Below are 13,091 nucleotides of genomic sequence, written 5' to 3'. Positions count from 1 at the left end.
ACTCACACTGGCCCAGGATGGTGAGCCAGGACAAGTTCTAGGGGAGAAGACCCAGCTCCCTCTCCTTGGCGATGGCATGGGAGGAGCAGGATGCATTGCAGGTTGTCACCAGTAAGCAGCACCACGATTGGAACCCTCCCTGTCCCTCCCAGGCTGCGATTCCAAGCAGGTGACCCTCTTCTTGTGTTCAGTTCCCACTGTAAGTGGGGTCACAGCTCTAGCACCTGTCCCAAAGGTCAAGGGAAGTGCTACATACCGCTCCCAGGTCCAGCTCCCAACTGTCCCCTAAGTACCCCCTTCTCCCAGGGCCACTCCTAGCCATACCCTGGGGTTAGTTAACACTTGTCATTCTGAGACTGCTGCCTTCTGTGAGAGTTGCTGCTGCAAAGCCCAGGGAGTGGAAAGCCGGGGAGTGCAAGCTGTGGGAGAGCTAGCTGTGGGAGAGCTAGCTGTGGGAGAGCTAGCTGTGGTGCCCTGGGGCTCCTCTCAGCCTCCCCTCCCCTCCCCCAGCCCCCAGAGGCTCTGATTTCCTTATCCCAGGCTCACTGTGGCCACCCTGCAAAGGCTGTATCTACTGTGCTGCTGGGATCTACCTGCTTGCTGGGACTCCAGGTCAGTGCCATGGTTTATCCTTAAGGCAGAAGTTACTTCTTCTTCCAGGATGCTGGTCTCGGAAGCCAGATAGCTGCTATGGTGCTAGGTCAGGCCTCAGAAGGGAGCTGAGGGCAGGGAGTAGGCTACACAAAGAACCCAGGGACTGTGTGTGTGGCCAGAGACATGAGCAGTGTCCCTGTTCAGTTTCTAAGCCAAACTAGGTGGGGCAAGGCAGGCATCCGGAAGGAGTCAGCAGGCTCAGGCCAGGGCTGTGGCCCGGCAGGGAAGCACAGGACAGAATAGGCTGCACCAGACATAATGCTGTGCCAGAGCCAGGAAGCCACCCTGATCCTGGCCCTTCCAAACCATGGTGGCCTCATCCTCTTGTTAACTGGCAGCAATGAGATTATCTTGCAGGCATCCAATTGCAGAAGGCAGTGGTTGGCCCTGGTCCTTGCCCTGACAATAAATACCACACCAGAAAGCACAACAGGCCCGAGCATCCTGGCCTTGGCCACGGACAGCTGACCGTGAACTACTTCACTTGGTCCAACTACATTTGTATTTTTGCATAGTTGCCAAGTTCAAAAGTCAAGATGTTCCTTACACGTAGTAAGGTGAGCTAATAGCCCTTTGTCTGTGTTTGTGTGTGTTTAACCACCCCATAGGTCAATGTGTAGAAACTGGCACCCAGGGGTCTCCTGTGCTGCCTCTCAGGCAGAAGCAACCCCAAGAGTGACTATTTAACATCTATCATTTCAGATTAGTTTGTCTAGATTTTAAGTTCCCTGGAAATGGAATCCCAGAGTATAGTCTTTTGTGGCCAACTGTGCAGACATCTGTATGATAGGCTGGGTCAGGTGCGGACATCTGTACGATAGGCTGGGTCAGGCGCAGACACCTGTACGATAGGCTGGGTCAGGCGCGGACACCTGTACTATAGGCTGGGTCAGGCGCGGACACCTGTATGATAGGCTGGGTCAAGTGCGGACATCTGTATGATAGACTGGGCCAGGTGTGGACATCTGTACAATAGGCGGGGTCAGGTGCAAATATCTGAATGATACGCTGGGTTAGGCATGGACGTCTGTACGATAGGCTGGGTCAGTGGTTTGTGCCCTTCTCATGTTTCCCATGGTACTGTTGAGTTGATTTTACTGCTTTGGCTAATTCTGAGTAAAGCTATTAGGAACATTCTAGAACCTGGGCCTTGGTGGAAATACATGCTTATGATCCTAGATCTATCTTTTTCATCTCCTTCAGTGATGGTCTATAGTTTTTAGTGCAGGGGTTGCAAACTTTTTGCTAAGTTCATTCCCAGTATTTGATTTTTTTATGATATCAGTTTTGAGTTGATTGTTGCTAGTACGTGGAAATAGGTAGACTGTTTGCAAGAACTGACCCTGGGTCCAGAACCCTGCTAAACTCAGACATCAATTCTAATCATTTGTCTATAGACTTAATGTGGGTGCTGGGAACTGAACTCGGGTCTTCTGGAAGAGCAGCAAGCACTCTTAACCATTGAGCCATCCCTCCAGCCACTGTATTCTATACTTTAACTTTTTCAGTATAAAATATAAATGTGTTGTACATTTGGGGCTGTAGCTCTTTGGTAGATCCAGATCTACTGGTAGATCACTTGCCTCCCACAACTGAGACTGGTTTAACTCCCAGCACCACACAAAAGGGATCATCATTTAATTTAATTACACTCACAGTCATACATTTTTGTGTAAATTACACCTTCAGTAAGGTGTTTTGAACCTTTATGAGTTTATTTTTTATTTATTTTTATTTTTTATTTTATTTTTTTATTTTGGTTTTTTTGAGACAGAGTTTCTCTGTGTAGCCCTGGCTGTCCTAGAACTCACTCTGTAGACCAGGCTGGCCTCAAACTCAGAAATCCACCTTCCTCTGCCTCCAATGTGCTGGGATTAAAGACGTGCGCCGCCACCACCACCCGGCTCCTTTATGACTTTAAAAGACAAAAACTATACCATGAAGCCTGGTGTGATCATGGCAGGTAGATTACTGTGAGCTGGGGGTTAGCTTGTCTTAAATAGTGAGTTCTAAAACACCAGGGTTATATAATGAGGCCCTATTTCAAAATAAAGAGTATACTACATGTATTATTCCAGTTAGACACACTGAAGGACTTACTTTACTTTATGACTTCATAGTATTGCAACATAGAATTGGACCAAATTTATTTTTTATCAATCTCTCTTTTTTTTGTTTTTGTTTTTTGTTTGTTTGTTTGTTTTTCAAGGCAGGGTTTCTCTGTATAGTTCTGGCTGTCCTGGAACTTACTCTGTAGATCAGGCTGGCCTCAAACTCAGAAATTCACCTTCCTCTGCCTCCCAAGTTCTGGGATTAAAGGCATGCGCCACCACTGCCCGGCTATCAGTCTCTTGTTGAAAAGAAATTTACATTTTTACTCCCTCAACTTGTTCCTGTTGAGAATGTTTTATGGAAATTCTTGTAGCTGTATCCTTGAGTGCTTGTCTAAGTATTTAAGATAAATTCACACAAGTGGGGGCTAGGGAGAAGGCCCAGGAAAACACTTGATGAGAACATGAATTCAGACTCCTAACACCCATGTAAAAAGCTAGGCGTGGCTGTACTGTGGTGGGTGGAGAGAGGATGAGGTCTGGGGCTGACTGGCCACTAGCCTCGTTCTAGATTCAGTGAGAGACCCTGTCTCAAAGTCGGAGGGAGAGAGACGGAGCAGGACATCTGATGTCCTCTCTCAGTCTCGGCATGTGCACAGGCATTTGTACTCATGTGTCTGTGCATCATGTGTAGAGGAGAATTAGTTAAACCTCTGTGGCTCCCAGTGGGTCATGCATACTGCACCCACCAAGAGCTCTCTGGTTGTGGCACACACACACACACACACACACACACACACACACGCATGCGCGCACACGCACACATACACACACACACACACACACACACACACACGCATGCGCGCACACGCACACATACACACACACACACACACACACACACGCACGCACACACACATACACACACATACACACACATACACACACATACACACACACATACACACACATACACACACACACACACACATACACACACACACACACACACACACACACACACACACACACACCAGCTAGTTTTGATATCCTTGACGACCCCAGTGGCTCAGCATTTCCAGACCTCCCTGCAGCTAGCATAAGCTTCCCTCCAGTATTCCTGGCAAAGACAAGAGACCTACAAATAATATCCCATTATTTTTATACTAACTTGCATTTCAACTACCTGTGTGCTAAGATTGCTTGTTCTGGAGAGATGGCTCAGATGTTAAGAGCACTTGCTGTTCACGCTGAGGACCCAAGATTTGTCCCCAGCTGCCACATGGTCTCAGCTCACTTATAATTCAGTTGCAGGGCACCCCACACCTTCTTCTGGCCCCCACAGGTACTGCACACAAATGGTGAGCATAGCAGGAAAAGTACTCATAACACATAACGTAAAAATAAATACATCTTAAGAAACAGATTCCTAATACTGCCACATCCCATCAGGGCCCTGCTGTGTTTTCATATTTGTCGATTGGAGGTGACTCAGAGCTCAGCGTTGCTCCTTCTTGACTCATAGACTGTTTCTTCTCAACATCTTATTTCTATCAATTATACTCTCTTTCTTTCATTTTTCTTTGTTTTGGTTTTTATGAGACAGGGTTTCTCCGTGTGGCCCTGGCTGTCCTGGAACCCACACTGTAGACCAGGCTGGCCTTGAAATGAGAGATCTGACTGCTTTTCCCTCCCGAGTGCTGAGTGCTGGGATTAAAGGCGTGCGCCACCACTGCTGGCTGCTTGTATTTTTAAAAGAGATTGATTTGGGGGCCGGAGAAATGGCTCAGTAGCTGGCAGTACGAGCTGCTCTTCCAGAGGATCGAGCGCGGAGATGGCGCTCAGTGCCGTCTGTAACTCTAGCTCCGGGACCAGCAGCTCTCTTCGTGTCTGTGTACACCAGGTACACATGGCGGACAGACGTGTATACAGGCAAACTCCCACATACATAAAGGTAAACACAGTTTTAAAAATATTGTAGTGGCGCACGCCTGTAGTCCCAGCACTCTGGGAGGCAGAGGCAGGTGGATTTCTGAGTTCGAGGCCAACCTGGTCTACAGAGCGAGTTCCAGGACAGCCAGGGCTACACAGAGAAACCCTGTCTCAAAAAAACCAAATCCAAAAAAACCAAAAAAAAATTTTTTTTTAATTCATGTGTATAGGCTTGTGTGAGTCAGAAGTCAGCTGGAGTCACAGGCAGTTGTGAACTGCCGCATGTGGATACTGAGGACTGAGCTCAGGCCTCCAGAAGGGCAGCACCCATTCTTAACCAGTGAGCAGCCCTCCAGCTCCTTTTGTCCTTGTCTGTCTGGTTCTTTCCTCTGTCTATCATGCTCTTCTCATCACTATCTCATCCTAATTTGTGTCTCCCTGTATATCTGTCTGTGTGACACGCATGCGTGCACATGCCTGTGTTGTAGGTATGGAGGACACGGGTGGACATTTCCACGTTGTTTTGAGACACTGAACCTGTCTGGCTGTCTGGCTGTCCAGCAAGCTGAGGGCCCTGCCCATGTCTGCTCCATCCCTGGGCTTACAGGCGTACGTCACTATTCCTGGCTTTCCCATGGGTACTGGGAATCCGAGTTGAGGTTCTCATCCATGGGCAGCTCAGACCCATCAGCCTTCACATCTGTGCAGCTGTTTCAGTGTTCAGAGAGGGCTCTGTGCCTAACGCATCCCTCCGTCCCACCACACAGATATGCAGCCCTTGTCCCCGTGCTGCCGATCACGTGCATGTCACCAGTCGCCTCAGAAACTCTTTTTCTTCCTTCCCCTTTACTGACATTGTCCCCTACCTTTCCCTGCTCACAAGATAGGGACTTTGTCCAGTTTGCTCACTTCCATATTCCTTGTGTCTATAGGACATAAGAGATCCTCAATAAACATTTCCTGATAAATCCTCTCTGTAATTTAACACGTGGTAGGATGAGGCAGGAAGACTCTATAAAGCAAGCACCAGGCCAGCCAGAGCCACAATGTAAGGCTGGCTCATAAGTAAACAAACATATTTATAGATTAGAGGCTAGGGAGACGGCTCAGTGGGCAGAAATGCTTGCTGAACAACCATGAGGGCCTGAGTTCAAGTCCTTAGCACAGACATAACCAGCTACACGTGGCTGCGTGGACATCTATAATTCCAGCACTGTGGGGCACCAAGATAGAAGAGTCTCTGGGGCTTTCTGGCTGCTGGTTTATATCGACGTTCAGTGAGACAGCTTGTGCTGGTGGAGTAATGCAGCACGTGAGGTAGCAAGGCACCCGGCGTCCTTGTCCGGCCTGTCCAGGAGCGTGTATATCACACAGGCCTGTGAGCATACGCCATATCTCCATCCTCAAACACTCACATGCTTTCAAATTTTACTAGTTGAATGAATGAATGAATAAAAAACATATATTCTCCTGAACAGAGATTTCTCCATTTTTTTTAAGGCAAGGTCTTGCATGTAGCCCAGGTTCTTCTCACGTTTATATTCCTCCTGCTCCTGCCTCCAAAGTGCCAGGATTAAAGCCATCCACCACCACACCCAGTGACCCAATTTCCAAACCATGATCTCCATCTTAGATCAGCATCCATGCTTCCCAGCCACGTGACCTTAGGAAAGCCACCTAACCTTGGTGTTCTGTCTATGAAACAGCAGAGGTAAAGGGAGAGAGGGTCTTCATTGTAAGTAAATTGAATGATGCAGATATGGAGTTTGGCCAAGTGGGTTGGATGTGGTATGCTTTTGGGAAGTATCACACATTAGCTGAATGGTGATAGGAAAGGGGCGTTGTTCCCAAGAGGAAAAGAAAACTAACTGGAAATCCACCCAACCGTTATACCCAACCGTTCTATACAGAGCGACTCTCAGCATACACACAGCAAAGGCTGCTGACTGGCACTGTTAAAGGGAAAGGAAGATCGGTTACCAATGCAGGGACTTTGTTCAAAGCAAGCGACAGTTCAGAAATAAGAAGATATAATGTGGGGCTGGAGAGATGGCTCAGCAGTCAAGGGTGCATACAGGAGTCCATGCTGTTCTCAAAGAGAATAGCAGAGGACCAACATTTGGTCCCAAGCACCTGCCATTAGCTACGTAGCAGATCTGACACTTTCTGCTGGCCTTTGTGGGCACACACATGCTTGTGCACAACCCACATAGACACGAATACACATGGGTGCACGCATGCACACACACACACACACACACACACACACACACACACACAATATGGCTCTTATTTTAGTATTTTTTTTTTGTTTTTTTTTGGGTTTTTTGTTTTTTGTTTTGTTTTGTTTTGTTTTGAGACAGTGTTTCTCTCTGTAGCCCTGGTTGTCCTGAAACTTACTCTGTAGACCAGAGCTGACCTCAAACTCAGAAATCCACCTGCCTCTGCCTCCCAAGTGCTGGGATTACAGGCGTGTGCCACCACTGCCCGGCATGACTTTTATTTTAAAAGATGGATTTATCCCTACTGAAAATCTGAAAGCTTGACGGAAACAGAGGAGTGATGCACCAACAAAATGCTTAGTTCGCTGAAATATGGTCAAATACAAAAGTTAATTCTTTTCACCAACAATTTTCAGAACTATTTAGTAAGTGCTTAGATGCAAATAAGAAACTTCTACTTTCCAAGCTCTAGATGAGAAAAAAAAATAGGGTTTTACTAGTGATGCTATAAAAAGATCTATGTATTAGCACAAATCCAAACACGGACATGGCATCGACTTCATCCGCCTTCCCCGCCTCTGGCTCTCCCACTTGGTTGAACAGTTAGAAAACTGCAAAAGCAAAAGCCAGAGGATTTTGCAGGAGTGTAGAGAGAGTGGTGCCATCCTCTTCCAGCCTTACATTCCCAGGTTAGCCCATCCTCTGCCAGCCTTACATTCCCAGGTTAGCCCATCCTCTTCCAGCCTTACATTCCCAGGTTAGTCCAGCTCATTGGACTTAAACCTTAAACGCAAACACGGTGCATCTATTGACCTCCGACACGGCTGTGTACCAAATGACCATCCTTCTTACTGATGAGCTTTTAGCATCTTCTTTATGAAAATGTTCATGCCGAGTTAAACTGACACCAATCTCCAGTGCAAGTTAAAAACCAGGAGTCTGTGACAACAACTGCCTCTTCAGCTATCCCTGAGAACCCAGGGCAGCCAGCACTGGCCAGATGGTTGGCAGTTAAGACAACCATTCCCAGGTCTCCTGCTCACCCCTCTCCCGTGTGTTTCCTTTTCTAGAACTATAACTATGGAGGACTGGTCTCTGCCTGCCAGTCCCTAAGGGACTGCTGTGGCCCCTGTACCTGGTGACGAGGAACATAAGTGGGGCAGGCTGTAGGAGAGCTTCACACAAGCCACTGGCCGTGGTGGGCGAGTGTGAGCGGGTAGGACTCCCGTGGCTGTACCTCATGCCAGCTCCGTATCGCTGTCCTCAGCAGTGAACGGTGCTTCCTGCAGGCCCTGCCCGGCTTCAGGAAGCCAGGGAGGCCGAGAGAAGTAGCTACACTGCTGCTCTGAGAGATTTCTACCCTGCCTGCTTTCGGTTCCTTTTTAAAAAAAAAATTAAAATACTGCTTTTCAGAGCAGTTTTAGGCTTACAGAAGAAAGGGCATTGGGTACAGAGTCCATACACTGCCGCCTGACCAGTACTCCCCATATGGGCTGCATTTGTTACAGTTATTAGCTTAGCTGACATAACATATCACACAAGTCCCCACTCGCATAATGCAGTGACACCCACCCACCTACCCACCATTACAGTGTCACGAAAGCCTGTGCTTACCCCCCCCCCCCCATCACTGTTCTCTGTCTTTCCTGGGATGCTTGTTAGATCGACTCTGCACTGCCCCCTTCCCAGACATTGCCAGGTCACGAATGAGGAAACCTAGGTGTAGTGAGCTGACACAGCCTATCTGGGGTCACCCAACTAGCAGGTGTCAGAGCCAGAGTCCACGTCCAGAACTCCAAGTCCTGCTTACTTGGCCCCTGTATCTTTATGATTATTTTCCCTGGCCAGGAAACAACGGAGGTTCCCCAGGGTCAGTCTTGGCTCTGTGTTCACTACTTCTGGCCGCAAACACAGACTCCATGAGGAAGCGAGAGGTGTGCACAGAGAGAGAGGCATGCCTGGTGTGCACACAGAGAGAGGCATGCCTGGCCTACAGTGCTGGGCACCCAGCTGAGCAGGTGAAAACCCTTGTGCTTCTGTTGGCTGGGAAGGGCAGTCAGCTGCTACAGGCCCGTAACAAAATGCCAGATTCCCCACTAGGATCCCAAAGCAATGGTAAGTCTTCCATGGAGCGGGATGGGCAATCCGGGAGGTCCTGAACCCTCTCACCTCGCCCTGCCACCTTCTCTCTCTCGTCCTCTGTTCTGCAGAGTCAAGGATACGGAAGCACTGTGAGGCCCTGCTGAGCAGAGTGGGAAACGACCCAGAACTGGGCAGCCCCTCACACCGGCTGGCCAGCCTCATGCTAGTCGAGGGCCTGACAGACCTGCAGCTAAGGGAACATGACTTCACTCAGGTGGAGGCCACGCGTGGGGTCTGGCTCCCTGCCAGAGCCATCACCCTGGACAGACTCTTCCTGCCTCTGTCCAGGGTGTCCATCCCACCTCGAGTCTCTGTCACCATTGGAGTGGCTGGCATGGGCAAGACCACGCTGGTGAGGCACTTTGTTCGTTGCTGGGCCAGAGGGCAAGCGGGCCAGGGCTTCTCATGGGTTCTGCCCTTGACCTTCCGGGATCTCAACACCTATGAGAAACTGTCTGCAGACAGACTCATCCGCTCTATCTTCCCAAACACCGGGGAAGCTAACCTGGCGGCCATGGCCCCAGACAGGGTCCTCCTCGTCCTGGATGGCTTGGATGAGTGTAAGGCACCCCTGGAATTCTCCAATACCACAGCCTGCACAGACCCAAAGAAGGAAATCCAGGTAGACCACCTGATCACTAACATCATCCGAGGCAACCTCTTTCCAGAAATTTCTATCTGGATCACCTCCCGGCCCAGTGCTGCTGGTCAGATCCCCGGGGGCCTAGTGGACCGGATGACTGAGATTCGGGGCCTTACTGAGGAAGAGATTAAGGTGTGTCTGGAGCAGATATTTCCTGAGGACCAGAACCTCTTAGGTCAGGTCCTGAGTCAAGTGCAGGCCAACAGGGCCCTGTATCTGATGTGCACTATACCAGCCTTTTGTAGGCTCACGGGGCTAGCCCTGGGTCACTTGTACCGCACCAGGCTGACTGTCCAAGACGGAGAGCCGCCGTTGCCTCAGACCCTGTGTGAGCTCTACTCTTGGTACTTTCGGATGGCTCTTGGTGGGGAGGGGCAGGATAAGGGAAAGGTAAGTCCTAGGATGGAGCAGGCAACCCAGGGGGCTCGCAAAATGGTGGGGACATTGGGCCGTCTGGCCTTCCATGGGCTGGTCAAGAAGAAATATGTGTTTTATGAGCAAGACATGAAGGCATATGGAGTGGACCTCGCCCTGCTGCAGAGCCCTCTGTGCAGCTGTCTCTTGCAGCGGGAAGAGACCCTGGCCTCCTCCGTAGCTTACTGCTTCACTCACCTGTCTCTGCAAGAATTTGTGGCGGCTACATATTACTACAGTGCATCCAAGAGGGCCATCTTTGACCTCTTCACTGAGAGTGGCATGTCCTGGCCGAGGCTGGGTTTCCTCACCCATTTCAGATGTGCAGCCCAGCGGGCCACACAAGCTAAGGATGGGAGGCTGGATGTGTTCCTGCGCTTCCTCTCTGGCCTTCTGTCCCCAAGGGTCAATACTCTGCTGGCTGGCTCCCTGTTGGCCCAAGGTGAGCACCGGAGCTACCGGGACCAGGTGGCTGAGGTCCTGCAAGGCTTCCTGCATCCTGACACTGCAGTCTGTGCACGTGACATCAATGTCTTGTACTGCCTGAGTGAGCTGCGGCGCACAGACCTGGCCTGCAGCGTGGAGGAGGCCATGCGGAGTGGGACCTTGGCTGGAATGACCAGCCCCCCACACCGCACTGCTCTGGCCTACCTCCTGCAGATGTCTGATATCTGCTCCCAGGAGGCCGACTTCTCCCTGTGCCTCAGCCAGCGTGTCCTCCAGAGCCTGCTGCCCCAGCTGCTCTACTGTCGGAGCCTCAGGTGGGTGTGGGGTCCATGCAGGAAAAGGGCAAAGGGGAAAGACTCGGAGTTGTCCCTTGCTGCATCAGCATCAGGCGCTTTCCCTGCTGAGACTGCTAGAGTTTCACAGCTGGGCTCAACCATTATAGCAGCTGATTTACTTCTTGAAGCCACAAGTCTGAGGTCAAGGCATGCAGTGCTCCCATAAAACCGTGTCAGAGGGCCCGTCCTTCCTGCCTCTGGAGCTCCTGCGGGCCAGACACATCCTCCTCTGTCATGTGACCATCTGTCCCTGTCTCTGTCTTCACACAACACTCACTTTTCCTAAAAGGCCGTTATTATACTGAATTATAGGTCTGCCCTATGTCAGTGTGGTAGCCTCTCAGCTCTTACATCTGCAATGAGCTCACATACATATAAAGCTACATTCTTGAGACAATGAGGTTAGAATTTCAACATGGAAATACAACCCAACTCAGACCCTCTGAGACCAGGCACTGTGACTCATACATGCAGTCCCAGCAGTCAAGAGGCTGAGGTAGAAAGACAACCTGGGCTACATAGTGAGATGGTGTGTGTGTGTGTGTGTGTGTGTGTGTGTGTAAAATAAAGACAGTGTAAGCCAGTCAGTGATGGCAGACGCTTCATCCTCAGTCATACTCTGAACCAAGCAAGCAGAGAGGAACAGATGAAGAGGTCAGGACCTGAGAGTGGTTTTGGCATCCTCAGAAGTAAAGCCAGCCAACAGTACTCTACTCAGGCACCTGGTATACAGAGCTGTGGTGACCACATACTGTAAGATGCCACCTAAGAGGACAGCACAGCTCCCAGGAACCACCTCAGGTTATCTCGGGTTAGCCTGGGTTAGACCACAGGGAAGTCTGAGCACCATGAGTACGTGCGACTGTAGTTCCGAGCAGAAGCAGTAGGACCACCGTGGGCTTGAGAGGCCGCGGAGGCCCCGCCCTGCTCGTGGGCTGCAGGACCACTAATGTCATGGCTCCCCTGCCCAGGCTGGACAACAACCAGTTCCAGGACCCTGTGACGGAGCTGCTGGGCAGCGTGCTGAGTGGGAAGGACTGTCGCATTCAGAGGATCAGGTAACACAGCCCCTGCTGCTCGACCAGCAGCAGGCACCTTTTAAATGTGCGGCTTAGAACGACTCTGCTGTCCCCTCCCCGTTCGGAAGTGCCAGTGGATCGGTGTCTGGTCTGCAGGATGACGGAATGACCAGGGACGGCTTGGGCTCTCAAGTCCTCATGGCGCTGCCCTGGCTCAGGCGTTACCTTCTGGGTACTCCTCTCAATATTTGCTCTCTGATAATATTCTGAGCACAGGACTACATCTTAGTAAAACCTTAAAAGCTTAAAGTTTAACTTTTAACTTAAATAAATTTTAAGGTGACATTTTAAAACTGTTTTTAGGCATGTGTGTCTGGATGCTTTGCCCGCTTGCTTTGTGTCTACAGATGTCAGAAGACAGCGTCAGACCTCCCGGATGGGAGTTAAGGGTGGTGGTGAGCCACCATGTGGATGCTGGGAATTGAACCCAGATCCTCTGCAAGAATAAATGCTCTTACTAGCCGAACCTTCTCTCTAGCCTCAAAATCTTTTTTCTTTTTTGACACTGGCTCTCATGCAGTCCAGTTCCTCCCGAGTGCTGGGGTTACAGCAGTGTGCCAACAGACCCAGTGTCTGTCACGTTGTGGGTGGAGCCCAGGTGTCACGCATGCTAGGCAAGCACTTCACTTACTTAATCCTCAGTCTGTTTTCAAAAATTTAAATTTAAAGTCTTTAGCTAGGTGCAATGTACATGCCTATGATCCCAGTACTCTTGAGGCTGAGACAGGAGGATTGACTGGACTATACACAATGAGGTCCTATATCAAATAAAATAAAACCACGTTGCTTATGTTGTAAGTAGAGAAAAGTCTATATGCTGACTTAAATGCTTACGAAATATCTACACTTTCAGACATAAAAACGCTTGGGCTCATGGACAGATCAGTGTGGAGATGGTAGGAAGGCTCTGGAGAACTGTGGAGTAATTTTAGCGAGGAGGCTTAGGGAGTGAGGTGGGGCAGGCTGTGCCGTGCTAGTGAAGGATGAGAAGGTAGGTGCTCTGGGAGAGAGATGCCTCAGCACACAACAAGATATCCAACATCAGTGCTGCTTAAAACGAGGTTCCAAAATGATTCTGAAGACAGCCATCTTTCCTATGCGCATGCTTTCCCTCTGGTCCTCAGTGACACTAGTTTACAATGTCCACGCCACTGCAGAAAAACACAAAAGGC

The 13,091-nt window shown here is 49.8% G+C and overlaps 1 protein-coding gene across 8 annotated transcripts in view; it reads left to right on the top strand.

The window, feature by feature from the left end:
- Positions 1-13,091, top strand: part of Nlrc3 (NLR family CARD domain containing 3) — a 31,292-nt gene that overhangs the window by 693 nt on the left and 17,508 nt on the right. For 4 of the 8 annotated variants that reach the window (XM_052197933.1, XM_052197932.1, XM_052197934.1 and 1 more), the window contains 4 exons: positions 511-612; positions 8,708-8,974; positions 9,070-10,819; positions 11,812-11,898. In XM_052197933.1, coding sequence (XP_052053893.1) covers positions 511-612; positions 8,708-8,974; positions 9,070-10,819; positions 11,812-11,898 — 2,206 coding nt within the window. The other 4 variants (XM_052197938.1, XM_052197935.1, XM_052197937.1 and 1 more) reach the window with 4 other exon arrangements.

This window comes from Apodemus sylvaticus, chromosome 10 (genome assembly GCF_947179515.1).
Source record: "Apodemus sylvaticus chromosome 10, mApoSyl1.1, whole genome shotgun sequence".
Lineage (NCBI taxonomy): Eukaryota > Metazoa > Chordata > Mammalia > Rodentia > Muridae > Apodemus > Apodemus sylvaticus.
The sequence above is the reverse complement of the archived record's forward strand: the minus strand, read 5'-3'. Positions and strand labels throughout refer to the sequence as shown.